The sequence below is a fragment of the Empidonax traillii genome, unplaced genomic scaffold (genome assembly GCF_003031625.1).
Source record: "Empidonax traillii isolate 1590-97213 ecotype Southwest subspecies unplaced genomic scaffold, ASM303162v1 scaffold21:size2437335, whole genome shotgun sequence".
In the NCBI taxonomy this organism is placed as follows: Eukaryota; Metazoa; Chordata; class Aves; order Passeriformes; family Tyrannidae; genus Empidonax; species Empidonax traillii.
In genome coordinates, this window is record NW_020955214.1 from 1,733,629 (window position 1) to 1,761,396 (window position 27,768).

At 40.3% G+C, this 27,768-nt stretch overlaps 2 protein-coding genes across 3 annotated transcripts in view; both read left to right on the forward strand.

Annotated features, from left to right (window-relative positions):
* The window catches only part of CUL5 (cullin 5), a 32,569-nt gene extending 24,581 nt beyond the window's left edge, over positions 1-7,988 (forward strand). For both annotated transcript variants that reach the window (XM_027900519.1, XM_027900510.1), the window contains 5 exons: positions 565-740; positions 859-1,020; positions 1,724-1,842; positions 3,143-3,266; positions 4,457-7,988. In XM_027900519.1, the coding sequence (XP_027756320.1) occupies positions 565-740; positions 859-1,020; positions 1,724-1,842; positions 3,143-3,266; positions 4,457-4,651 (776 nt within the window). In that variant the 3' untranslated portion in view covers positions 4,652-7,988. The remainder of the gene's footprint in view (positions 1-564; positions 741-858; positions 1,021-1,723; positions 1,843-3,142; positions 3,267-4,456) is intronic.
* A 1,547-nt stretch (positions 7,989-9,535) lies between these two features.
* ACAT1 (acetyl-CoA acetyltransferase 1) lies at positions 9,536-27,273 on the forward strand. Its single transcript, XM_027900589.1, has 12 exons — positions 9,536-9,607; positions 11,590-11,637; positions 15,578-15,695; positions 16,621-16,716; positions 18,450-18,550; positions 20,992-21,135; positions 22,957-23,107; positions 23,616-23,711; positions 24,391-24,504; positions 24,888-24,952; positions 25,529-25,686; positions 26,913-27,273. The coding sequence occupies exons 1-12, from the start codon at positions 9,557-9,559 to the stop codon at positions 27,031-27,033; spliced, it is 1,263 nt and encodes a 420-aa protein (XP_027756390.1). The 5' UTR covers positions 9,536-9,556; the 3' UTR covers positions 27,034-27,273.
* The last annotated feature ends 495 nt before the right edge of the window (positions 27,274-27,768 follow it).

Below are 27,768 nucleotides of genomic sequence, written 5' to 3' on the forward strand. Positions count from 1 at the left end.
CTGCTTTCTCTTGCAGTTGATACAGCTGGAGCTGTATCATTCTGTGAGTTGTTGTGAAGTTCCACTGTGAGCGATCTTGTAGATACAGACTTCCTCCTCTTGTAGATAAATTGTAAGCAGGGGCTTGAATCACCATCAACCAGGTGAATGCCTGAACTACCCCCTTCTTTTATGCACTCATCACTCTTCGTGAGGACACCATGCTGTGCTCCTCCTTCATCTGCCAGCAGGAGAGCTGGGCCATGCTATAAAGCACTTAAATTACATTTCTGAGATTAAGTTTGACTGATGAGAGAGGCTGAGGAACATCTAGTATTGGACCTGCCACTGCTGAAAACCTTTGAGTAGATCTTACAAGCATCAGCTATAAAGCTGCATCAGGGCGTAAGGAGCTCTGCAGAAGCAAGCCAAAAAAACAGATTTCAATCAGTGTTGTTGGCAGAAAGCCAGTGGTACATAAATAGAGCACCTTAATGTTTAAGTAGGTAGACACCCTGCGACTTTCTGAAAATTCAGTCTATCAGTCATACCTGGAGATTCATATAATCCAATATCATCTTACAGCTGACTCTGTGAATATTAAAATTTTAAATGCTGGCGCCTGGTCTCGAAGTTCTGAAAAAGTATTTGTCTCACTGCCCACGGAATTAGAAGACCTCATCCCAGAAGTCGAAGAATTTTATAAAAAGAATCACAGTGGTAGAAAACTCCATTGGCACCACCTCATGTCCAATGGAATTGTAAGTGTATAGTTTTCAGTGCATCAGTGTCAATGACTGTACTGTCTGTGTATTTATGATAGTAATGAAGCTTGTGGTCCAGAAAGACTTACAAGTAAAATTTTTTTTCTTTTCACAGATAACATTTAAGAATGAGGTTGGCCAGTATGACTTGGAGGTAACAACATTTCAGCTAGCTGTGCTGTTTGCATGGAACCAAAGACCCAGAGAGAAGATCAGCTTTGAAAATCTGAAACTGGCAACTGAACTCCCTGATGCAGAACTTAGGAGGACTTTATGGGTATATCCCTTTCTCTTGAAACAGATTGCTTCTTGATTTTTGCACTCTGAAATACTGGATTAGTATTTTGAAAGCACTGTCAGATAACACATTGAATCTGAAACATGAACACCTTTTTTGCTAATTAATCAGTTGTAATGTTGGCTCCTTGCACTACTGCTTAGCACACACAGCCTTTACATTAACATGTTCTCTCTATCCAGTATTACCTAACAAGCTTTTGGGAACTGCAAGATTTTTTTGACCATATGTTGCCTAAAGCACGGAGTTATGATTGTGGTTTGTGGAGTGGGACTGGTCTAATTCTAGGAAATTAGTGGCACCTGATAAATACGTGTTGCTTAAAAATAACTTCAGTGTTTGCTTTATCAGATTTCTAACTATTTAGCTCACAAATAAAGAGAGAAATGACATAAATCAGACTTAACACCGCTTCTGTAGCCGTGAGTTTGTGTATTTTACTACTTTGTATGGTATTTTGCTTATGCTAACACGTTTCAGAAGGAGATTTGGTAAACTGTGTCCCCTCTCTGGTTTTGACTGGTATCTTCATGTTGCCCTCTAGCAGCTCCAAACAATGCTATGTGGTTCTCTCACTACAGTCTGCATAGCAGTGAATTATGTTCTTAAAAAGTAATTGTTTCCATTTAGAAAGTCTGGTGTTTTATTTTCATTCTTTCCCCCCCTCCCCTTTTCTCTGTAGTCTCTTGTAGCATTTCCAAAGCTGAAACGTCAGGTTTTATTATATGAACCTCAAGTCAATTCACCCAAAGACTTTACAGAAGGAACCCTCTTCTCGGTGAACCAGGAGTTCAGTTTAATGTAAGATGATGTTTGAAAAGTAAAATAACAATGTACTATTTTGTAACTAAAGGAATTCACTTTAACTTAACCTTTGTTCTTGAAATTTTTCAAAATTAAGCTAGACACATGCTTTGGTGCCCTATCCTCACTTAGTTTTGGCTATAGTCATGCTTCAAATGGACTAGATGACCTGCAGCAACCTCTTCAGACAAAATATAATTTCTGTAAAATTAAATTTCCTAAATAGCTAGGGATGAGGTACAAAATTGGAGGCTTTTCTATGTTCCTGTTACCAATGAGCCCATGAAATTTCATGGAAGGACAGCCTGTAATCAGAGCACTGGTGGTGTATTGATTATTAGACACACAGAATTTCAAAAGCAGAGCGATAAGTTAAAAAAGAAAGTGAAACTGCTTAATAATATATTGTGCTATCAAAAACTTAAGATTTTTGGTGTGGCTCTCACCAGAGTACCTTTATTTCTGTGAGAATCATGGTGCTCTTTTCGTGGTGCTTTGAAATCCTTCAGAAAGCAAAATAATATTAAGAGAGAATATCTAAATGGTATATACTATGTTCAGCATGTTTTGGGTGTCTGCCTGTCTCTATTATCAATGACTATGATGAGAATTGGCTCCTTGCTAGAAACCTCAGATTTTGTGCCTCATACTCAATAACAACTGGACATCTGGATCTGTGGAGAAAGAGATAGGTGACAAATCTGCTTCCCTAGGACTCAGTTTCTTGCCCAGGGCCATAATATTTATTCCTGTCCTCAGGATTCTGAGCTTTGGGAAATGATGAGAGGACGACAGAAGAGACAGGCTGTACAAAAAATTCATGGGTAATCACTGAAGAATGCTATCAGCTTTCTTTGTTACAATAGCTGGGTTTTGTCCTTTTCTGCTAGACAGACAATTTTGATGGAATATTAGCTAGTCCAGTTTCCTGAACTTCATTGTAAAAACTTCCTCCTAACAACCCTACTTTATATAATTAAATTGAAATATACTGCTCTGAAATTTTATTCTTTAAAGTGATATGGGTAACTTTTCAACTTTGGACATTAGCAGTTTCAACTGGTGGATTTATTTGTAATGCTTACTAGCACTGTTTAGGTTTTATTGTGTGGAGGTGTTGGCATTGAGTTTTGATTTGTCAGCCAGCTGTCTCACTGCTGCAATGCTAATAGCCCATAAATGATATGTGATGGTATTCTTTGCAGCTGTAATTTAAGTTAATTGGGAATTCCATAATTGAAAGTGGGTTTGTTTTTTTTTTTTTTTTGCTTACTTTCATGCAATACAACTTTTTCAGAAAAAACGCTAAAGTTCAGAAAAGGGGCAAGATAAATTTGATTGGTCGATTGCAACTTACTACAGAGAGAATGCGGGAAGAGGAGAATGAAGGAATAGTCCAGCTAAGAATATTACGAACCCAGGCAAGTAAACCACCAGAGGAATATAAAATTACCCTATTTCTTTTGTTGTATTATCATTACTGTAATTAGTTGTATTATCATTACATGCTGTCCACAGTTGGATGTTGATATATGAAATGAGTGCTTTTGAATCCCATTGGAAATTACTTTTGCTGCTTTGACTTAGATTCTTTGTAACTACTTGATTTTGCACTTGTAGTTATCAGCCCCCTGTTCTGAAATAACAGGTCATCATCATCTTTAAAGAGGGCAAAGCAGATATTAAGCAAGTGGTGAAGGCATAACAGTGTTGTGGTGGGTGACAGCAGCAGACTGGTAAAGTTGACTTACACTAGACACCACTATGAACAATCAGTATTGTTATTGTTGATCTGGAAATCTCTTTGGTTTGTATGAAGATGAAAATCTCGGAGATTGGGATCACAGTGCAGTAACAGCAGCATGACTCTTCAAGAGGCCTTCTCCTTAGAGGGAAAAAGTGCGTCTTAGCTGTACAGACTGCAGCTTCCTGCTTTGTGGTTGGTTGTCCTTCAGTCAGCTACTCCTATCAAATCTTCTGAGTTGACAGTTCTAAAAAAAACTGAGGTTTTTTCTGGCATCAGAGATCATTACCTACAAAGGAGTTTCAAAATCCCATTTTAACTTAAAGTTTCAGGTCTATTCTATCAGTCAGAGTAGATTCCAGGCCATGCACACTGTGAATTGTATCACCTGACATAACATATGATGTGACCATACTTGAAGCAGAAGGATTAATGCCCAGTTGTGTTTATGAAATAAGGACTCCTTGGGAGTTCCAACTTTAGATTCAGCTTGCATTTCATGAGGTGTTCACAAGGTATATCACAAATCACCTAGGAAATTATGACTTCTCCTCAGAGAATGAATGAACATTTGGTTTTAGTGAGTAATTCACGCTCAAGGTATAGAATTTAACTGCGCCTTTGACTGGAATTGTCTTGTATCTCTTGCATCTTGACAGTACTTCATTCTTTTCCTTTATGAAGGAAAGCAGTTTGATATCTACTTAGGCTAAGAAATGCAGCATCTATCTGATTTTTGAGGAAAAATACAGATTTCCTTGCTGTCTTGCCTTACCAGGAGCTCCCTGTTAATGCTGTGTTCATTTTGTCACTTCACTCAGGCATTTAAAAGTGGTGTTTTTTTTTTTCCTTCTTGTACCCCACCAGGAGGCTATCATCCAAATAATGAAAATGCGGAAGAAAATTACTCATGCCCAGCTTCAGACTGAACTGGTAGAAATACTGAAAAACATGTTCTTGCCACAAAAGAAAATGATAAAAGAGCAAATTGAATGGCTTATAGAGCACAAATATATCAGAAGAGATGAGTCAGATATCAACACCTTCATATATATGGCATAATTTGAGGACTCCGCAGGATGCTGAGAACATAAATGGAAGGGTGCTTGGACAGACAGCTGCAACAGTTTGTGCTGCAGAAGGACTTGTTTTGACTTTTGTTACGTATTAAAATCCCTGCCTTACCTTAACTGAGGACTATATTTTGCCAATCTCATTCAGCTAGCATGATGGCATTCCCTTCATGTTGCACACTTTTAACAGCATGCTGTTTTGTGGGAAATTTGCATTCATGAAGAGCCCATTGTGAACTTTTTAAAGTAGATTTGATTTACACCCACCAGGAAGAATACAGGTTTGGGTTTTTAGATGACCAGTACTTGCACAAGGAAAAAATACTCAAATATTCATGCACTGAGGAACTGCTATTAGTTTTGTTTGGGGTTTGTTTGTTTTTTTGTTTTTGGGTTTTTTTTTTTGTTTGGTTTTGGTTTTCTGGGGTTTTTTTAAATGCAATTAGGACTAGAAGTAGCACTTTCACTTTTGTGTTTTGGATCAACAGAGTAATCTACTGTCCACCCTTGATCCTTTTTATGTAATAACATTTGAGAGACACATGCATCACAGCTGATATGTATTTGTTACAGTTAAAACCTGTTGGCTAGAGCAGTGCTTCAATCTAGTAACTGGATTTTAATAATTGACACATTAAGTGACACAAAAGTAATTCCAAGTCATGGGTGATATTTTTCACTAAACAAGAGATCATTGTTTTTAAGTTGTTTCCTGTAAACAAGTGGATATATGTTATTTGTTACCTTATTTGGACAGGTGATTTGCTACAATCCTTTTTGAGAAGGTGAAGGTTTCTTGAATGATGCTTCACTCTAAAAGCAGTTTTCATAGGAGTGTCTGCTATACTGAACAGAAATACTAAGTGTATTTCCTTGTACATTTAATATTTGTATTCCAAATATTTAGGTATGACTACATATATCTGGATGCATTAAAGAGTAATTGATGCACAACTCCCCCAGGAAGAGAATAACACTTGAAGATCCCTGTACTGTTTCCTCAGTGGTAACTTTTATATACATGCAAGGTTAATCCAATTGGACTAGTCAACATCTTTATATAAAAAAAAAAAAAACAACGCTCTGCTTTTTATTTTTTAACTGGTAGGGTAGGAAATATAATTCTAATGAAAATGGTAAAAAGCTAAGGAAAAATACCTTGTTTAGTGTATGCGGAGAGAGTGCCAAATACACATCAGGAATTTCAACTTCTTAATGTTACCTCTTCTATTTTCAATCATCTAAAGTAGTCATTTGGCACTGCCTGCCTCTCTGCTATTCTGAAATGTCCCAGCATGTACTGGAATGATACCATGAATCACAGGAGCAGAGTGCCTGTCATAGGACAAAAGGTAAGTTGCGCTTTACTCAGTTCTGTATGAATATTTCTTGTATAAATCACAAATAGGCGATTTTTTTTTTTTAATTAACCAGTTAATTGAACTACAACATCTAAAGGCCTCATCTTCTTTGATGATGAAAGGGGGAAGAGGATACAATTAACTTTAGTCAAAAAAGAAAGCCTTCCAGTAAGTAAGAGGAGTTCTACTTTCACATGGTTGCAGTAAAGTATGCAGTAAGAGTGGTTTAAAAGCAAACTCTCCAAGAATGGCTGTTTGCACCCTTAAACAGGCTGCGTGCTCTATTACTAATGTAAATGCCAGCGTGACTGACTGATAACAGTGTGTACTTGGACATCTGTTTGAGTAAGAGATTTTTGGTATTGAGGGTTTCATGACCAAGAGATGGAGAGAAATCAAGGCCTGGCCAGTTACAATTGATTGAAATCCTACAGCTTATGTTACATGCTTTTATTGATACTCAAAAGTAGATGCTGTTTAAAAATATTGCATCTTTCATGCTGGCCCTGTGGTGTTGCAATTCAGAATCAAAAGCAAGTGGTGCTCTGTGTAGTTAACCAATGAAATTATTTGAACATTAGAAAACAAAATTCTAATAAAAAACTTTGTGCTGCAAGACTTTCAGTCTTTGTAACTTAAAAGTAATAAATGCTTATTTGGGATAATTGGGGAAAACATGAGCACACTCTTCAACATGAAAAATTTCCACCCTTAACCAGAGAAGAACAGGTGTGAAAGTGTCACATGGAAAGAGCTGCAAAGGGGATAATGCTGATTTTGAAGCCATCGGTTTAGATTTGAGAGAAATTTAAGAGACTGCATTTCAGGTGCAACTGTTTAGGAAGCTAGAGTATATGCAGAAAGCAACAGGTTGCTAAAAGCTAAGGAGCTACATGTTCCCTCAACTAATATATACAATACAACCTAATGGTTACCTATATAATTCTCAAAACCTGCAGAAATAGAATTGGTAATGTGCCTACGACATGGTCATTTTTCTTTAAATATGTTCCAGAAATGGATGTCAGGTTTTTTATCAAATCTGAGACTCACACCAGCAAATCTGTTAAAGATGCAGAATCACGTTTAGCATCCTTCATCAGGTCACTTTCACCAATTTGCACTTAAAACTAGTATCACTTGGGGCACAGGGAGATACCTGGGGTAAACTGTTCTTTTGGGGAGGGTAGAATTCAAAACTATTCTTCACTTGCAATATGGCAACAATGCACTTTTAAGGCTGCAATTTTTAGCTATGATTATATATGTCCAAAGACCTAGCTTAAGGAGGTGCTGCATCTGAAAAACATGTTGCCACACACACTGCCACGGTGAATAGCTAAGGAATGAGATCTGGTATAGAAGAGGGGGGAGGGAAAAAAATCACTCTTAATGGGTTTAATTAAGAAATACTGTTAAATCTTTCTCTGTCCCAACAACTTGATGAGAATCTCAGTTTCAATTCTGAAGTCTTCCATTTTTCCTCTTTCCACAGTTGGTGTCCCTAGCTTCTATTTTTACTCATTTCTTTCATTTGTTATGACTGTAATGCAATTACATTTCCAAATGACAATGTGACTTTCTCATTTTCACCTTTTTAAACTTAATATAAATGTTCTGAATGTTCACATCTTGCATTTATTTGCATTGTTATGCCATTGTCCTGTAAAGTGCAAATTTTAAAAATACAATTGGCAAAAAGATTTGATAGTTTTACAGAGAGATTTGCTATCTTAAACTCAAACTGTTTTCTATTTTCATCTAAATGACTGGGATGCTATCTTTGTAATTCTTTGAGGTCATATTTGTGAAATAAAACATGAAAGCTTTCCTGTCATATACACTATATGTAGTCTGGAGTGTTGAGCAAACTTGAGTTCCTGAGTTGTAATAACTATCTACGTATGGTATTTACAATTTTGAATGTGTGCCACTACCAAGATAATAATGCTGTACAATTTTGAATGGTGGTAGTTTCTGTATGGCAGTCCAGCTGAACTATTTTGATGTACTGCTTAATTTTTGAATTTTATTTTTTAAGTTGTATAATTTATTTTCTTGCAAAATAAAAATGTAATATAAAAGACTACTCATTTAGCAAGGTATTTTGGTGTCTCACCCTGCAAAATTTTAAGAGTTGAATTCAGGTGCTGCTCCTGAAAGTTGCCACTGTATGGAATTTGCCCGATTCCAAGTCCCGAAGTCCGTTACAGTCAAAGTATTTAAACAAAAACAAACAAACAAACAAACAAAAACACCTTCCAATTGTTTTCTTAAAATTTTTCAAGTATTTAGGGTTATACATAGAGCTATTTCGTCTTCCAAGTTCTATTTAAAGATGAACCTCAGTCTTTCCATTTCAGTATATCAAAGCCTACCATGGCAGAAGTGGCTGAGGGTGCCTGACTTTCTGCTTATGGCATTTTTAAACAGGGTTATGTCTCTGCAACTTGCTGGGATGTACTTGGATTGCTGAATATTTTGGTTGATTTGTCTCTGAAATTATTTACACTGTGTGTCACTGAAAATTACTGGTGTTGTCACCAGAGAGTTGGGACCTTCAGGTACCTTGATCCTGCAGTAAACAGTGCTGTGGGAACAGCCACTTGCCTGAAGGGAATGCTTTTACTGTAATGGCTTTTCTCTGATGGTCCCTGTCTTTTAATGTGAATCTCTTCTTACATTTCAACCCCATTCTTTAAGTGCACCAGCTAACATCAGTATTTTGTGCTTTCTGGTACATGCCATGGTTAGTTAGAACAATTTGTATGGAATAAATAGCTATTTTTGAGTGACTGTTCAGTAGTGTGCATGGCAGTTTACCAGCTCACAGTTCTTGAGGGCAGAACTTTGATAGCAGGTTGCCATTATTTCCAAATGTTTTTCCCTCTGTTAGGGCAACGTGCAGTCTTTTCCCAGGAGGAGTTGTTCTCTAGAAGCCAGTTATCACAGGGGTTCCTTAGCTGAATCAATTCCTGCCACTGTAAATTGATCACAAGTTAGGTAGCATCACTGACCTAAATACAGAAGGCTTTAAAACCTGGTTCATTTTTCTGATAAAGTTAAAATGTGGCGCTTTTTTCTTGCTTTGCTTTACCTGTCACCATGGAATCGTAGAACTGTTTAGGTTGGAAAAGACCTTTAAGGTGCTTTAGCGCAACCGTTAACCCAGCACTGCCAAGTCCACCACTAAACTATGTCCACCTCCAGGGACGGGGACTCTACCTTCTCCCTGGGGAGCCCATTCCAGTGTCTAATCGCCCTTTCTGTGAAGAAATTCCTCCCCCTGTCCAGCCCACAGGGGTTCCCGAGGGACCGGAAGGCCCCGGCTGCGGGACCCCCGGGAGGCCACACCCCCTCACCCCGCCCCGCCCCCTGACGCGGCCACCCGCCTTCCCTCCCAGCCAATGGCAGGGCAGGATTGACACCGCCCCCGGCCGCGGGACCAATAGGAGCTGGGCGTGGGCGGGGCGCTGCCGTCTATAGGCGGTGGCGGGGGCGCCGGCGAAGGTGACGGGGGCGCCGGCGGGAACATGGCGGCGGCGGTGCTGGGCGGGCGGCGTCCGGCCGCGGGGCTGCTGCGGGTGAGACGGGCGGCGGGACCGGCCCTTCCCTTCTCCCTCCTTCGCTGTGCAGCCCTGGCCCCGCCGTCGGGCCAGGGAAGGCTCGGCCAAGGTCACGCCGCCTCTGCGGCGGGGTGGGCTGCGCCTCCTCCTCTGACACCCCCGCGGCGCGACGGGAGGGAGCCCCCCCGGCCCGGGAGGCAGGGAGCGGGTACCGGGCCGGGCGGAGGGCGAAGGCAGAAAGGTGAAGGTGAAGCCGCTGGCGGGTGAAGGGCAGATTTCCCTGCCCCCGCCCCGCAGCCCCGGCCGGCCCCGCGCAGAGCCCGGCGGGACCTTTATCCGCGTTCCAGAGCAAGGCTTTTTCCACTGGCGGCTCCGGGAGTGCCGCGGCTTCCCGGCGCTGCAGCCCCTGGCTGCGCAGTCCGCTGGCCCCCAGAGCCCCTGTGCCACCCCGCTGCAGCCGCTGGGATGGGCAGAGGCTGTCGGGGGCGGCCTCCAGCCGGGGCGGGGCCAGGAATCGGGTAGGATTCATCTAACTAAGCGCTGCAAAGATACAGAATTACACCTGTAGGTTTCATTTCTCAGCTGGGAAGCGGGATGCTGTGTGCTCCTGCCGGAAAGGCCTCAGTGCCTGGCAGCTCTGGCTGTTGTGGAGGTGCTGGCTGTGCCTGCCCGGAGCTCTGGAGTGGGGAGCTGTGCTGGGAAGGAAAAGGAAGGTAAAAGCACCGGCGGTGCATCCCGCCCGTACTGCCATATGCGAAGTTGAACGTTCCATTTTACCAGCTATAAAAGTGGGGTTTTGCCTTTTTTTTAAGTCTGTAATCAGCACAAAGCATGAACGCTCGTAGCAGATTTGATAGGCAATTGCCTTGTTTGTCCAGTTTACTGCGAAGGTGAATTTCAAGTGTTGTGTAGTGAGGGTGTGTTATTTTGTTAGGTTAGGGTTTGGTTTGGTTTGGTTTGGTTTTTTTGACATTAACCCTTGAAAACGCTGCTGTTAATGCCCTACAGGGATGTAATTATTTTTCAGGTACAAGTTTATTTTAAAACTTTTTGCTGACTTTTACAGCCTGAGCTGGGGAAAACAAACAATGAACAAAAAAACTCCAAACAAAACAAAAGTCGAACAACTAATTCAAAACAGTCGGTAAAAAAAAAATCAGTTTTTAGTTGAAGGTTGTCAAATGAAGACAAGAAACGGAAACAGGCTAAATTTTCGTATTGCAGACACAATACCAGAAGGCATTCTTTGATTTATAAAAATGATGGTATTCTTGTGGTGTCCTTTTAATTAGTATTTTTTTAGCTGTAATTCAGTAATGACCAGAAATTTCCAGTGTGCTGCAGTGTTGTCTAAGGAAATGGCTAAGAAGTTGGCTTGAACCACTAATGGAAAGAACATTCTGTTAATGTACGAAACAATACCTACAGATGTGAATCTGTATTTTTGCACTGCTTTGTTAGATTGACTTTGTAGCTGGTAAATTAGCCTGCTCAGGTAATACCTTTTTCTTGGTTTTATTTTATTATCGTATTTTGATGTGACAGTCTGAACTCATTATCCTCGTTTTTGTTTGCGAAACATCAATGAAATGGAGATAGATGCAAACTGCCACTGTTGAAAAAGCGGTGAAGTCGATGATAGGAATGAATGAACCAAAGTCCCAGGAAGCAGACAGAAGGACTAGTGAACTCTTTCAATATAGCTCCACTCAGGCCTGATTCAGACATATGCTATAGGTGTACGAATAAGACTTGGACAAAACAAATTGGTTGTTGTTTTTGAAGGAGTATTTGTTTGTTTTCAGAAAACATTTTATCACAGTTCTTATGGTGAGACTGTACTAGACTACCCTTCTTTTAAAAGGCGTATTATGATATTTTTCAGTGTTTCTTAGATATTATCTTTTGAAATAATGACTTCTGTGAAAATGGTACGTTACTGAAACATCATGGCATTAGCCTTTCTTAATATGAAATTCTGAGGACTTTCTTATTTTCAGGCTTTGAAGTGTACAAGCCGTGGCTATGCATCCCAGCGTACTTTAAATGTAAGTATAAAATACTATCTCACGGTAGTAAATTGCTATTTTAAGTCTCTTTCTTAATCACTGAAGTTTTAAAAAAAGATAATGCAAAAAAAGTTTGCATTGAAGACAATGCCATTTGTGCCCAAGTCACACTTTACTGCAAAATCTGGAATAAAAGTCAGATTTCCATTTTTATTTTGATTTGCTAATTGTACATTGTGGGACACAATTAGAAATGTGTCAGCTAACTTAAGGGTAATGCGCCTATCTACCCATAATTGGAAAAGACAGCTGATGTCAGCTAATCCCTTTGAAACTATCTGTGTGTTATCCTGCAACTTGCTGCTACAACTTAAAAGATGAGGACAAATATGACACTGTCACTGAAGTCAGTTATGATGGAGAAGGGGTTACAATAACAGACAGCCCTTCTTAGTTTTAAACAAATGTAATTTGTCTTTGTTGTTTATTTTTTCTAGTGTTTTTTTTCTTTTCCTATCTAAATAAAAAAAAAAAAAAAAAGGCAAATCAAAATAAAACAACTTACGGTGAGACCCTGTAAAGCTTTGTGCTTAACTTCCACTGAAACCAGCAGGGTTGAAGACAATCATTACTGCTTCTCCATAGCTGCCTGGGCCAGCCAGAGGTCTGAAATGTGCCTCTTTTTTTGGTGCCAGATTCTTGTGCTACTCTCACAGGGTTATCAGGTAGACATGTGGATGTAACACTAAAGCTGAGAGGCCAAATAAGAGTAAATCTGTTTTGAGGAACTACTAGTGTAGAGCTGAATGTCTTACTATGTTTTAAACTACTGCTTACACTTTATGCTGGGGCCTGGGCTTTTGAATGTATCCAGGGATGGAGATTCCACACAGCCACTCTGGGTAACCTGTGCCATTGTTCAGTCCCACTCACAGTGAATAAGTGTATCCTGGTGTTCAGTGAGAACCTCCTTTGCTGTCCATTTGTGCCCACTGCCCCCTCTCCTGTCGTGGAGCACCACTGAAAAGAGCTTGGCTCTATACTCTTTGCCCTCTTCCATGTATCAATGCACATGGACAAGGTGCCCCTGAACCTTCTCCAGGCTGAGCAGTCCCAGCTCTCTGTCTTTCCCTCTATGTCAGATGCCCTGGTCTGTTCATCATATTTTTGTGTCCTTGTAGGACACTCTTCAGCATGTCCATGTTCCCCTTTTACTGGGGAGCCCAGCACTGGACAAAGCAGTCCAGGTGTGGCCCCTCCAGGGCTGAGTAGAGGGGAAGGATCCCCTTCTGTGACCAGCTGACAGTGCTCTGCCTAATGCTGCCCAGGAGAACATCGGGTTTTCTTGCTGAAAGAGCCCATTTTTGGCTCGTGTTCAACCTGGAGTTCACCAGGATCCCCAGGTCCTTCCAAACTGATTTCCAGCTGGCTGGTCCCCAGCATATCCTGGTATCTGGGGATGTGCCTCCACAGCTGCAGGACTTTGCACTTCTCTTTGATGAACTGCATGAGGTTTGTGACAGACCGTGTCTCCAGCCTGCTGAGGTCCCTCGGGGTGGCAACACGACCCTCTGGTGTTATCATCCACTCCTGCCAGTTTAGTGTCACCAGCAGACCTGCTGAGGGCACACTGCACCATCATCAGGTTAATTAATGAAGATGTTAAACGGGACAGGACCCAGTATTGATCCCTGGGGTACATCACTGGTTACTGACCTCCAGCCAGACTCTGTACCACTATCACCCACCCCAGCCTGGCCATTCAGCCGTTTTCTATCCACTGTCTCACTGCCTACCCAGCCCATACTTCATTAGCTTCTGTGTGAGGATCTTACGGGAGACAGTAGTGAAAGCCTCACTGTAGTCTAGGTAGACAGTGTCTACTGCTCTCCCCTCATCTACCAAGCCAGCCATTTCACTGTAGAAGGTTAGCAGTTTGAGCGTGGCTTCCCTTTGGTGACTTCATGCTGATTACTTCTGATGATTTTCTTGTTGTTCACGTTCCTGTAAATGGTTTTCAGGATTAGTTGTTTCCTCACCTTCCCAGGGATCAAGATGAGGCTGACTGACCTGTAGTTCCTTCAGTCCTCTTTCTTACCCTTCTTGAGGATAAGACTGATGTTTGGCTTTTCTCTAGTCCTCGCATGATTGCTGTGATCATTCCAAGATTATTGAGAGTAACCTTAAAAACACAACTGCCAGCTCCCACAGCACTCAAGGGAGCATCAGAGCAGTGCCCGTGGATTTATGTATGTCCAGTTTGCTTAAATATTCCCTGACTTGTTCCTCTTCCACCAAGGGTACATCTTCTTTGCTCCATCCTTCCCGTGGTCTCTGGGGCCTGGGATTCCTGAGGGTTGGTCTTAATACTGAAGACTGAGGTGAAGAAGGCATTCAGTGCCTCAACCTTTCCCATGTCCTTTGTCATAGGCTTTGATTAGCTCTTCAACGAATACAATAGAAATTTAGAGTCCGATCTAGCCTTATCTCTTGAATACCTCTAGGTCCCAGGATGTATTTATTGCAGTTATTACACAGAGCCTGTACATATAATGAATAACTATAACGAACAACTACAAAAGGGACAGATCTTAAGGTCGTAAGTAGTATGATTTATTCACAATTAATTGCTCAGAACAACCTCCCATATAAACAAAACCAAACAAAACATATAAAATACAGACACCGGCAGCCCCGGTGCCTACACAAAACAGAGGGTCGATTGAACCCTGTGTTTCAGTCCACACACACAGGGTTGTGGCTTCACAGGCTGTGCTCTCCACCTGAGAACCTCCCTCCTCACACAACTCACTCAGGGACGCAACTCTACAGGCTGTGCACTCCACCTGAAGATCCCCCCACCACTCATGCAGGGACACAGCGTCACTGGCTGAGCACTCCACCAGTGAAGTTCCCCACACAACACAGCTCTATTCTGATGTGTATCCTGCCGACTACTCCAGTTTTATGTACCGATTCGTTAGGGTAGACATCCAGAATAAAGACAAGTACAACAGTCATTCAAACACTCAAAAATATCTTTTATTGCAGTGAGAGTAAAAAAACTATTAGCAAAGAGAATCAAAAGCTAAAAAAAAGAATACAAAAAAATTGCTTCATCTATTGGCATTCATACAATACTACAAATGGCCTCTATTACAGTATTAACTAGTGAAAGGAGAATTAAAGGGATACAATATTAGCTAGTAAAAAGGGAATTAAAGGGATACAAGAAAAAGACTATAAAATGTTTGCTTTTTCGGTTGCTTCCTATCAATAAACTGTGCTTACCTGCACAGACAGGCCAGGGCTGCCAGGATCTGCAGCAGCTGGTCAGCACTCATGCTTAGCGGGCGTCCCCGTGGAGCAACACAGTCTCGATGGAAGGATGAGTATCGCTCAACCCAGCAGTCCTGACACCCCATTTTATCAGCTCCACATTACACTACGTAGGGCCAGTACACAGTATAAAGGTGATGCTTGAGTGGCAGCCTGTTCATTACCTCATGGCAACAGTCTGCGCATGCCCTACTGTAGTATCCACCTTACACCAGCTATCTTCAATCTTCCCTTTGCTCCAGGACCTTCAAGTTTCTTGCAAACATCATCCATTCCAAGAATGAGCTCGATGCATTCCAGCTGTTGTCACATAAAGGCCAAGCCACCCTCCACCTTGTCTTCTTCATCTGTCTTTCTTGAAGAGACCTTATCCCTCTTGGTAGCACTGCAGCCATGTGAGCCATCCCACCATGGATCTGTGATTCCAAGACTGTAGCCCTGCAGCTGCACACTGATCTCCTTATGTTTATTTCCTATGCTGCATGCATCAGTAAAGGTTATTTTAATGCTCTGAAACATTTCCAGGATAAAAGAGAAACTGTGACATCAGTGCAAGAGTAAAAGTGGATACGTTTAAAAAATACTGGTATATGTGCGCAATTCTGAGAGTCTGACTTTTACTCCATGTTTCTCCACTTAGGAGGTGGTAATAGCAAGTGCTGTAAGGACACCAATTGGATCTTTCCAAGGATCTCTTTCATCGCTGCCAGCCACTAAACTTGGTTCCATTGCAATTAAAGGAGCAATTGACAGAGCAGGTATGTGTATATGTGTTTTTTTCTGTGACAAAGTGGCTCTGAACTTTATCAGTCTATGTCTTTTCAAATGCTTGGTGAACAGAATGTACTGGGTTTTTTTGCTCCTGTGGCATTCTTAAGTCTATCTACAAATGCTTTAACAAAATTGACTGTTGGGCTTTGTTTCAGTCTGATTAAGGTGATACTTCTGGGAGCAGAATGTTACCTAGGGATTCTCTGCTAATCCAAATCTGATTGAACTTGCTAATTGTTTTTCTGGGGTGGGATTTTAGGACTCACGTAAACTGGTTCAAATGCTACTTGTTGCTGAAACCAGTAGCTTTTCCTTTCACTGCCCATTTTTTTTACATGGACATGTATGCTTGAAGAACAGTCTTGTGAGTCTGTTGATGGGTTGAAACGAGCAAAAAAGTCTTTTTAGGGGAGAGGATGGTTAATTTTCTACAAATCTGGTTTCTTTAAAGAGCATATTACAAGGACTTGAACACAAGGGCTCTTGCAAGAGATGCCTCTTCTCTCTCGTGGCAGCTTGCTGTGGCCTTGGCTTGCCCTTAGTTAAACAGACTAACAAAAATGTCTTTAGACATAATTGTAGCACACATGAAGTTTTGTGCATTTAACCATCCACAAAAATTGAGCTTCTTGGGTGACTAGTGAGACTTGGAAATGTTTGCTTTAGTTAGCAAACTGTGGCTTGTTCTACAGGATAATGAGGGAATTCTGTTCTGTGGGGCTCACTGTGTTCCATGAACATGAGGGTAGAGATCTGGGAGGCACCCAGCAGTGACCTGTGTGCTGTTGGCACATGGATCAAACATGGCAAGTTTCACTGGTCTTTGATAGAAAACTTCAAATGGAGCCTTTGTAAAAGGGAGTTTCATCTTCTATGCAAAGGATGGTGAATCAGAACGATTTTGTTTTATAGGTATCCCTGCAGAAGAAGTGAAAGAGGCATATATGGGCAATGTCTTGCAGGCCGGACAAGGACAAGCTCCAGCAAGACAAGCAGTTTTGGGTGCAGGTATTCATTCTCTTGACACTGGGACCAAAGGTTTTCTCTCTTTATGAAGATGGAGTCTATTGAGCTATAAATTAAAGCACAGTTGTGCCCAGCCTTTTGTCCAGACAGTCTGTGTGTGCCTTTTTAGCCCATGGTGGGTGAAGGGAGTATGTTGTACCCATATAAGTAGGATGTTACTGGCTACAGTGTTTGTAGAACCAGGAGAAGACAATGTTGGGGACCCCAGCACTTCACATTTATGATGGATGCTGCTCTTTGAATCTTTACAGAACAGGCTGTTTTTCTTCACTATATCATTACTCTTAAGTCTAACTGGATGAGTCATTGAGTTTCCTTGAACTGCAGATAAGGGTATGTCATTACACTCATCTTTCTCTGGAGTCTGGAGCTGTCAACTTACAAGGTTCACTCTAGTGGTAACTGCAGAATGAGTATTATTAGGGAGCAGGAATTATTTTCTTCTCCCTTCTGCTGTAGGGATGGGATTCCACACCTTAGCATGTCTCTGGGAAAGTCTTGGATCAGGGAAAGTGTGTATGCTTTCTTGGCTCTGTTCCTGTACGTTTTTGGGTGTCAGTCTCTTGTCCCAGACAACTGGACAGAAGGGCACAGTCTTAAGCTCTGCCAGGGGAAGTTTAGGTTAGATATTAGGAAGAAATTTGTTACAGAGAGAGTAATCAGGCATTGGAGTGGGCTGCCCAGCGAGGTGGTGGATTCACCATCCCTGGAGGTTTTTGAGATGAGACTGGATGTGGCACTGAGTGCCATTCTCTAGTAACCACAGTGGTGCTGGATCAAGAGTTGGACTTGATGATCTCAGAGGTCTTTTCCAACCCAGTTGATTCTATGATTCTGTGAGAAGGAACTGCTTTCGTGTGAGGCAAAGTCATGAATATGGCTCTTTTCTTTCATAGAATTATAGAGTGGGTTGGGTTGGAAGGGACCTTAAAGATGATCTAGTGCCAAACCCTCTCCTATGGGCAGGGACACCTTCCACTAGACCAGGTTGCTCAGAGCCCCAACCAGCCTTAGACACTTCAGGGATGGAGCATCCACAGTTTCCCTGGCAACCTGTTCCAGTGCCTCACCACCCTCAATGTTAAGAATTTCCCCTGGCTATTTTTTCCCTCTCTCTGCTGGTTTGGAGGTGATGTGCTGGTACCAGAGCCATAACACTAGATAGAGCAAGCCTGGGATCGTAGAGGCAATGATGCAGGGGTCTTGAGCCAAGCTGCACACAGCAGAGCCCAAAACTGCTGTGGTGAGCACTTAGTAACAATAATCACTCAGTAATAATCAGTCCAGTGAATGACACTGACCTTACTCAGTACTGTGTGTGTTTAGAGTCCCTGTACTTCAGGAAGCTGCCTTCTTGCCAGTTGCTAAATTCTGAAGTTCGCTTATGCTTTTTCAGTCTTGGATGCTGCTCAGAGGCAGGGATTGGGATTTCAGGAGGAGGAATAGTTCTGGAGTGACTTCCTTGACCTTCTGTTTTCTGATTCCTTGCTTGCTTGATCTCTTACCACAAACAAGTCTGTTGTTGGAAGGGGAGAAACAACAAGAGTCTCCAAGAAGGATGGTAACTACGGGTGAGGGTAGATAAATTGCCCTGACAGGGTAAGCTGGACATCCTGGGCTTAGATGAAAATTGGTCCTATATGAAATGTTACACCAGTAAAGTATTAGTCTACCCTTTAAATAATACGGTTGTACAAACAACTTCTTTGACTCAGGTCTGCCAATCGCCACTCCTACTACAACTGTCAATAAAGTCTGTGCTTCAGGAATGAAATCCATCATGATGGCAGCACAAAGCCTGATGTGTGGGAGTCAGGTATGTGAATTTTAGTGCTGTTCTGTGGAAAAAACACACAGTTTATGTTGTAGATCCTGTCCTACCAGTGACTGCTCTCTGATTTGGTATTGTGTTTTGGCTTGGGACAATAAGGCTAATTAGAGAGGTTTTGGTTTGTTTATGCAACCCTCATTTTATAGTCATTTAAGTGCATTTTGGTTTAAAACAGAAAAAAAGTAAATAAAATTGTCATGTTTGTTTTTAGAGCTGAGCAAACAAGTAGCAAGTTCTTTTGGAGGGTATTTACATCCTCTGTCTCTCCTGCTGTACCCCCACCCCACCTACCACTCCAGGCCCCAAAATGTAATTAAGGGAATTTTCAAACTCTCAGTTTTGAAAAACTGAAGAAACTTTTATAGACTTATTTTTTGGTGACCTGACTTTCAGACACTTTTAACACTTAATTGAATTAAATACACATATTCAAGCAACGTTGTTTCCAAGTACACTAAAGATTTCTCAGCCTTTTTTATTGTTTTAGAAGAAGCGAAATCTGTTGCTGCTGCATAAGGTTTTTCGTTGAAGAGCTTGATGAAGGGGAATTGTCCATCTCTGTCAACTGTGTTCCAAGATTTTCTATACAATTGGGAAAATAATACTACCACTTGATAGGAGGTTAGGAGAATACATCATCTCCAGTAAGCCATTAAAAGCTGTGCAGCAAAGAATGTGGGAGAAGTGTGAATGTGAAGAAAGACATTTCAATTTTGTTTTTAATTCCATACTCAAAGCATTTTGTCAGCACCTTTCTTTCTCTGAAGGGAAAACATTGTTTGTTCAATATATACTTTTGGCTTACAAAGCAAGTGGCTCATAAGTGAGAAGTACGTTTTTGTGTGTGTGTGCTTAGAACAGAATATTTAGGGTTTGGTGTCCCTTCTGTGGAAATAACAGTGTAGCTGGAGTTAAGCAACTGCTGAATTGCTTTGGCCTTGCCCTGCAGAGAACAGCACTTTGTCCGGTGCCTGCTGAAGTCGATGGAAGTCTTGTCACAGGACTTTGAACCAGGCCCAGCATGTCTTTGTAAACAGCTACGTTTGGATTTAGTAATTTATGTCCAATGACTGCATGAGAGTGGTGGTGCATTTGGTTGGTTTGACAGATGCAGGCCACGAGCTCTGAATAGAACTGGAGTTTTCTGCTGAGTTAAACACACATGCTGTGCTGCCAGTCTCAGCAAAAGCAGAGACTCAGCCACTTATAAGTCTATGAGAGCTATAAATTATGGGGGAGGGTTGGTATTTGTTTTTCCTGGCTGTGGACTGCGAGGTATCTGTGGTGTGACAGTTGGTGATGGTTCCCAGTGGATTGAGTCAGTGTACACCATTATATAAACAATTGTGTTGGCTCTCTCTCCAGGCCTTTCACTTTATGGAATTGAAATGCCAGGGACTCTTGTTCCTCTGATCTGTTGCTGCTTCCATATCTGAACTGCCTTTCCAATTTATCTGTCATTTCAGTTTTGTCTCCAACCTTCCTTCTTTGCTTTATTACTTCATGTCACTGTTCCTGGATCTAGTTTATAATCTGTTCTGAACCAAACCATTATTTCTCTGAGTCTTAATTTAAAGAAACCAAAAAAGCTTTAATCATCTTCTTATTGCTGTTTTGTGTAAAATGTTTTTGCACTTATATTACCAGCACTATTGAAGTCTCAAGGACTCACACTGCAGTGTGTGTGCTTTCTTCCATTTGTGCATATTTCAAATATGCCATTAAACACAACCCTGTCTATTCCTGAAATCCTAGGGATTTTGTGGCTATAGCCTGATGAACAGTGGGTATAATTATGGTCCCGATAGCTTTGCTGTTGTAGGTTTTCTGTTTGCTTTGTTTCAGCTTGAAAAGTATACTGACTTATCAGTGTACATAATGATTCAAATTAAGCAGTCATTAATTACTAATGTGTCCTTTTCGGTGGCCTTTTCAGATGATAAAACCGTAGTATAAGTCATCTCTCTTTACCTAGTAAGATGAAACAATATTATGTAAAATTGCAGGTACTTGTAAATCTGCTTCTTCATATACCATTGTTCTGACTGTCTCTTGTTCCAAAGGGATATGAAGCTGGGAATAAAAAAGAGAAATGAGAAACTTCCAGGAGAAAAACCTGTTTAAAGTAAAATTTATAGTTTGATCTCAGAAGCTTTTGGCGTAAAGGTGCAAGAGATCAAGATGGGTCTTGCAACCTTCTAAAGCTAGCATAGAAGACAGAAGTCCTGTTGTTCTGCCAGCATGGATTAACTGTCTTCAGTTGTTCCACTGTTTGCTTTTTAAATGCACAAAGGTTTTATTTCCTCTAAGACTCCTCAGAAAAATAAAGAAAAAAAAGCTTAAGCTTTTGCTAATACTTGTTGCTAGAAGAAGTCATAGAGAGCACACTGCATTACTATTAATTTTAACTTGTTTCCTTTGGGCAGGATGTAATGGTTGCTGGTGGAATGGAGAGCATGTCTAATGTTCCCTATACGATGAGCAGAGGGTCAACACCTTATGGAGGAGTAAAGCTGGAAGACCTGATAGTAAAAGATGGGCTGACAGATGCTTATAACCATATCCATATGGTAAATATTCCTGCACAGTCCTAACGTATCAACCATAGACCTGATGCAGCTCTGAAGAGCTTGCTTATAGTTATTATGGAACTTCTTCATCTAGCAAGCCTTGAAATGTGGAGGAAAAAGTTTTCCATTTCCAGGTTTCCTATAGTGACTGTAATGGAGGGGCTAGACAGAAGACCAAAACAGAACAGCACAGTCTGTGTTAATATTTACCTGTCTCTGAAGTCCAAATAGCCTAGAGCAGGGATTAAAAGAAAAAATGATTTTACTACCGATGGATTGCTGTTGCTCCATCTGTGGGAGGGAGGTCTTCGAGCGTGGCTGCTCTGTAGGGTTCAGCAGGCTCATGTTTTTTCCCTCCCCCAATGTACATATATCTTCTGGGGGTAGGTTTGAGTCAGCTGCTGTGCTTGCTCATCAGCATGGTAACTTAAATTGGACAAACAAGTGCAAACTTGGGATGGTTTTGGAAAACAACTGATTCGAAGATAGGCAGGAACAAGCATCAGGGGAGAACAGTTTGAAAAGAGAACTACTGCTTTCAGCTTACAAATATTTCTGACCTTTACCTGTGGTAATTCACAACTGTAGGGCATTATTGATTGATCAGTTAGTGTTCTTGCTGAAGTGCAGGAAAACATGTCATGAAGAATATTCTACTGTGTTCCATACATTTGACACAGACCTCACTGCTCTGTGTGTTTTATTCTTTTTGCAATATAGTGCACTCTGCTTAGGCTGTTGGTTGAAATTCATTCCCACATTTCAGCTGAAATGGATTTTGATTGTGAGGATTTTTATAGGAATGTAAATGGTGGCGTTGCTAGTTCCCATATGTGAGGAAAAACTCTAGGAGTTCACTATAATACAACAAGTTTCAATAGATGGGGACAATATTTTGGAATCTTTTGTCTTTGTTATAGCAGCTGTAGGTTGTTTGGAAAGCCTTAGCAGTCTGTGTGAGAACATAAAGTCCTTAGGATGGCTTTAGGAACTTCCCCTTGTCTGTGTTTTAGCAATAGACTGAGCTGCTGGTGCTGTGAATACTTTAAATTCTTTAATTGTATAGAAGTGAACTTACTTCTTTTAAGAACTGGAGGAACACAGCACTAAAGGGTTTTGTGTTGATTCATTGAGTTTCCTAGGGAAATGAGAGGTGGAACAAAGCCTGTTTAAGGACAAGTCTTTGACTAAATGATTTTTTTTTTTTAATTTTGTCACCAAGTATTTAGACAGTGCTGAAATGAATTCTGATTGTATAATTACAATTGATCTCTATATAAAAAGATTTGTTTCATTCTACTTATTTCATTCCAATTATTAAACAAAAATAGTTATTAGATATACTTCTATTTCTACAGTTTTTAGAGTATCAGATCCCAAAGGCCAGGTAAAGCCCTGTTCTGTAACATTTTGAATAGGAAAGCTAAGAATGGAGTGAAAATACTAGTAAAATGAACTGATTATACAGTTCTGTGGCTGAACAACGATCTTTAGTCTCTGAAGGTGTCAGCCTTAAGCACTTGAAAAGTTACTTTTACATGCAGTTTTTTAACTTTAAAAAAAATAATAATAAAAAAAGCCTGGTAAGGAAAGTTCCTCTATGGCTTTGGTAATCTGGATCCAGAAAACATTTGCTAAATCTGAAGATGTTATTTTGAAACTAAAAGTTACTGTTTGATCATGACTGTGTAAACTAGAAATGGATACCAAATATTAATCATATTCAATTCTGGAAATCTACTGTTAAGAGTTTTTTTTCTGTTATTTTTGTGCTTTGCATCCTCAGAAATATCAAACCTAACATACCTGTTTTTTTCCAAGGGCAACTGTGCTGAGAATACTGCGAAGAAGTTCACCATTTCTCGTGAGGAACAAGACACTTACGCCATAGGCTCTTACACCAAGAGCAAAACAGCCTGGGATTCAGGAGTGTTGAAAAATGAAATAGTTCCTGTCACTATCTCAAAAAAAGGTATTATGGAAGGGTGGGAACTGTTGTTTAAACATGCAGATCTCAGGAATATTAATTTTAGATCAGGTAAGAATTTTCTGTTACACAGACTTTCTGGTGAACAGCGGTCAGTGATGTGGGACCTGGTTTTTGGTTTTCACTTTTTCTTTAATGTTACACACCGTATCGTCTTCCTTCTGTGTGTAAGTGGAAGACTATCTATTGAATTTAGCTAGTATGGCTTAAGGGCATCTGTTTTGTAATTTGTCTTAAAGATATGTTCTTTGTCCCTTTTGTTCAGCCACCAGGAAGTATAAATGGATTTACTGTGAATAAATTTGATTAAGGAGTAATTTTTTCTTCAGTTTTCGTAAGCACCTTTCTTGATGTGGGTTTTACATGCATTTACACTTTTTTACTGAAATAATAAGTTATTTAAATAAGCCAGCATTTAATCAAAATACTGCGTATTTTAAGTATTTTAAGAATGGAGTGTTACACAAAATACTAAACCAAATCTGAATTTCAGGAAAGCCAGATGTGGAAGTGAAAGAAGATGAAGAATACAAACGTGTTGATTTCAGTAAAGTTCCAAAGTTGAAAGCTGTTTTCCAAAAAGAAAACGGTAAATGTTGTTAAATGAACTGCTTAATTTCCTGCCGAGTGCAGGGATACTTTGTTACAGCACAGAGTACTGTTCACAAAAGCTTCAGAGCCCAACCATAGCCCCTTGATTTTTTAAATGTCTGCTGAGGTAAAGAAGTATGCTGCACAGCAGCATGAAGTGGCTTGGGTTAAAAGATGGCCCAAGAACCTTAAACCAGTGAAAACCTCTGTCTTGGACATTTACTTTAAAAAGACTGAAACAGCTTGGTTTCAGTGTAGCTCTTGGCTTGGTCTCCACCAGATATAAGCTCTTCTTTCAGTGGGAGCTGGAGGGCCTTCACAGTGTTGCCTGTTGCTTCCCTGAATCTGTAAGTGATAAACCTTTCTGTCTAACTCAAAGCTGTCCCTTGTTCACAGCCCTTCCTGAGCTGGAATTCTGTGTTAATGCCAGCAGTGCAGCTGCTATTGGGCATGATCTAAACCAGCACCTGGATAAAGATACAAATACCTGTGATTGTGCTTGTTTAATCAAACTGATTTAAAAAAACAGCTTGGTTAACTCAGTGCAACAGGTATCACCACAATGCTGAAACCTTATGTTCAGTGAACAGAGGGAAAACCAGTCCTTACCAGGATATATGTGAGCTGTTTTGCATCACACTTTCACCTCTGTTCAGACAACGTTTTACCTTTTCTAGGAACAGTTACAGCTGCGAATGCCAGCACTCTGAATGATGGAGCAGCTGCTTTGGTGCTGATGACTACAGAGGCGGCCAAGAGACTGAAAGTCAAACCCTTGGCACGGATAGTGGGTACGATTTTCCTTATCTTTGGCTGTAGTCCTGGAAAACACTCCAACAGGATGCTCTCAGACTGGGGAGTCCTGTTTGGCTGGTTATGTGACATTATGGCTGCATCTTCTTCGTACAGTCCCTGAAATTTCAAGTGTTATGCCATCGGGCTTTTGATCATAAATAGAATTTTCTATATGTAATAGTACTAAAAATCTGAAAATATTACTGTTTGGCTCACTTAAGGCACTACATTTTTAGATGCTTCTATTTCATGGATCATTGAATTCAGATTTTTTCTATCTTGGCAGGGTTTGTTGCTTGCATGAAAGAAAATCGCGTATGGTAAGAGCAGAAGGTCTTTAAACACCTTTTTGTTGGTTGTTTTGTTTTTTTTTTTACAGCTTTTGCAGATGCTGCTGTTGATCCTATTGATTTCCCAATTGCACCTGCATATGCTGTTCCTAAGGTAGGAATAAAACAGCGTTTTCTGGAGAGAAAAAAAAAACCAAACAAACTTCCCTAGCACTGCATTGTTGGTTCATCCCTCAGTGGATCTTCCTGTAATTAGGATTGAAATTGTAATGTTAAAAAGAACAGATGCTAGAATGCAGATCTTTAGAGTTAACCAATTTTCTTACACCTATTTTGAAAGAAAACACTACTTTTACCAACTTTGGGCTTGTTTACACCTTTGAAGCTTCACAGCTCAAGGATAGACTCATTTAAGAGGAACTGAAGAGAAGTGTGTGGCACGAGGCAATACTGTGTCAGTTTAAATGTACTTTGGCAGAGCTCTGTGTGATGGAAATGTATCCTTGGCATAGGCTCCTCTCCATTCCTTCTTTTGTGAAAACTCAAGTTTGTGTCTCAGTCCTTCAGTGTTGCTTTTCCCCATCTGACAAAGAGGTTCCAAAGTGTGATTTTGAATCAGACTATGGGCAGCCTGAGTCACCTGATTATTTCTTTATAACAGACGTGATTATTTCTATAGTTAGCTTCCTAGTTTTTTCCACAGTAGTAATTATTTTTTTTATATTTTTAGATTCTAAGTGAGACGGGACTGAAAAAAGAAGATATTGCAATGTGGGAAATTAATGAAGCATTCAGTGTTGTGGTGCTGGCCAATATTAAAATGCTGGGCATTGATCCACAAAAAGTAAATATTAATGGAGGTGCCGTCTCTCTTGGACATCCAATAGGGTAAGTAAAATAAGCACCGGGTTTTGTTCTGCACAGGGGCATTGTTTTATAGGTAAACTGTGAACACATTTACCTTTTTTCTCAAGTTTAATCAAGTAGGAAGGGTAAAAAAATCGAGTACATAGTTACCTCTGCCAGGTGTTAAACTTGAAGGTATCTTGAAAACCAACCATGACAAGAAAAATGCTCTTATCACCTACTTTTTATAAAGACCTTACTTGTTACTGTAGCTATATGCATTTATGAAGTACTAAACCAAATCCCTACTAACACGACAGAATAATCTATAATAATGAATCAAGTAGTTAAGCCAGCAAAATTTACAGGTAACCTTACGAAAATAGCCAAGCTATTTTCCAGGGAAAATCCTTTTATGGTCCAGGGACTTTTATTTTTCTTACATGAGCAAAGTGAAATTCCAGGTCTTGTAAAAGGATTTTTGTCAGTGAATCCAGGTGTCTCCCAGCACCTGACGCAGAAACCCTGCAGGGACAGTCTGGAGGATGATGGTGGGTCTTGTGTTTGAAGTTCTGTCTTCTGGTTAGAGTTCGATCGCTTGTGGTGTTCCCCAACCACTGTCACTTACTCATAACTAAAGTATATCCCATTAAACCTCCCCAGGAGCAATCACACTGCACAGTCCAGCATAGATGTGAAGTAACCATGTTGTACATCAAGAACAATAGAAGCACTTTCATAAAAAGCTCTAATCAAGGCATAATCCTGCAGGATGTGCTGGCATCTCCTCTGCTGTATCAGCTGGCTCTGATACAGGAATATGGCCTTTTTTTTTTTGTCTTAAAAGTTAATTTTGACAGAGTTTACGTCTGATTTTAACAATAGACAAAGTAGCACACTGAACTATACCAAGTTTTAAGCAAATAAGAAAGTATTTGAATTTAATCATTACAATCAATTTGGTTGTGGTAGATATGTTATCTTATATGAAAGAGCTTTGCTACATATAGAGATACTTCATGATATATAGGCTGACATTTCTTTTTCCAGAAGAAATTTTATTACATCAAGTTTTTCTGTGTGCATGTATAAGAATGTTTAGCTAGAAAGGAATAATCTGTATCACATATACCTGTGGGTGATAGGGTTGGTTTGGTCTTTTCTTCGGTATTACATTCTGCCCACTATCCTGCATGAGTCAAATTAAGAATTTCCTTTAAACTAAGCTCTATAACTTTTTTTTAATTAATTTTTTTATTTTTATTTAGAATGTCTGGAGCAAGAATTGTTGTTCACATGGCCCATGCATTGAAACAAGGACAATATGGTCTTGCAGGAATCTGCAACGGAGGAGGAGGTGCTTCTGCAATACTGATAGAGAAGCTGTAGCCCAAGTACCATCAGAAACACAGCCTTAAATGCTCTCTTGATCAAAATTATCAGTGGTAGCTGTTACATCTTATTTATCAATTGGTGGATGAATTCTGTAACTGCTATTTCTTATAGCATCCTTGATTACTGATCCAGATAACTGCGTTTTTATTACTTTGTCAATGCAAGTTTTTGTACAGTACAATTAAGTAAAGTCAAATTATGTCTTGAGATCTGACAATAAAGAATGTAACAGTGGCTTCTCTGTCACTGGTTTCATTTCTGAAAGGCCCATGAAAAGGAATTCTCTAGGTAACTCAAAGAGTGCTGGTACAAGAAATAGCTCTTTCTTACAGTTTTGCTGCTTAATTTTTCTAACTCTAAGTGATTCTAAAATCACTAAGTGATTTTCATGAAAAAAAAAATTAAAGGTGGGTTTTCTACTATTGTGGACCTTGAACCCAGCTCAAATGCAAATCTGACAGTACTTTTAACAGGAACTAATCTCCACCCATTAATTGTCCTAATATTTTTCTCCACAGATATTTGGACTGGTTTGTACTGGGACCTGTTTTTTTCTGGGAAGGAATGCACTTGTAGGGGTAGTAAATGAAGAGTGGGCTTTAAACACTACAATCTAAGAAAACTAACATTCATTCCTGCTCTGCCACCTGTTCTCCTAAAAATTATTTGCTGTATGACAGCAGTTTGAAACTCAAGATTCCTTCAAAGTGAACTGATAATTCACATCCT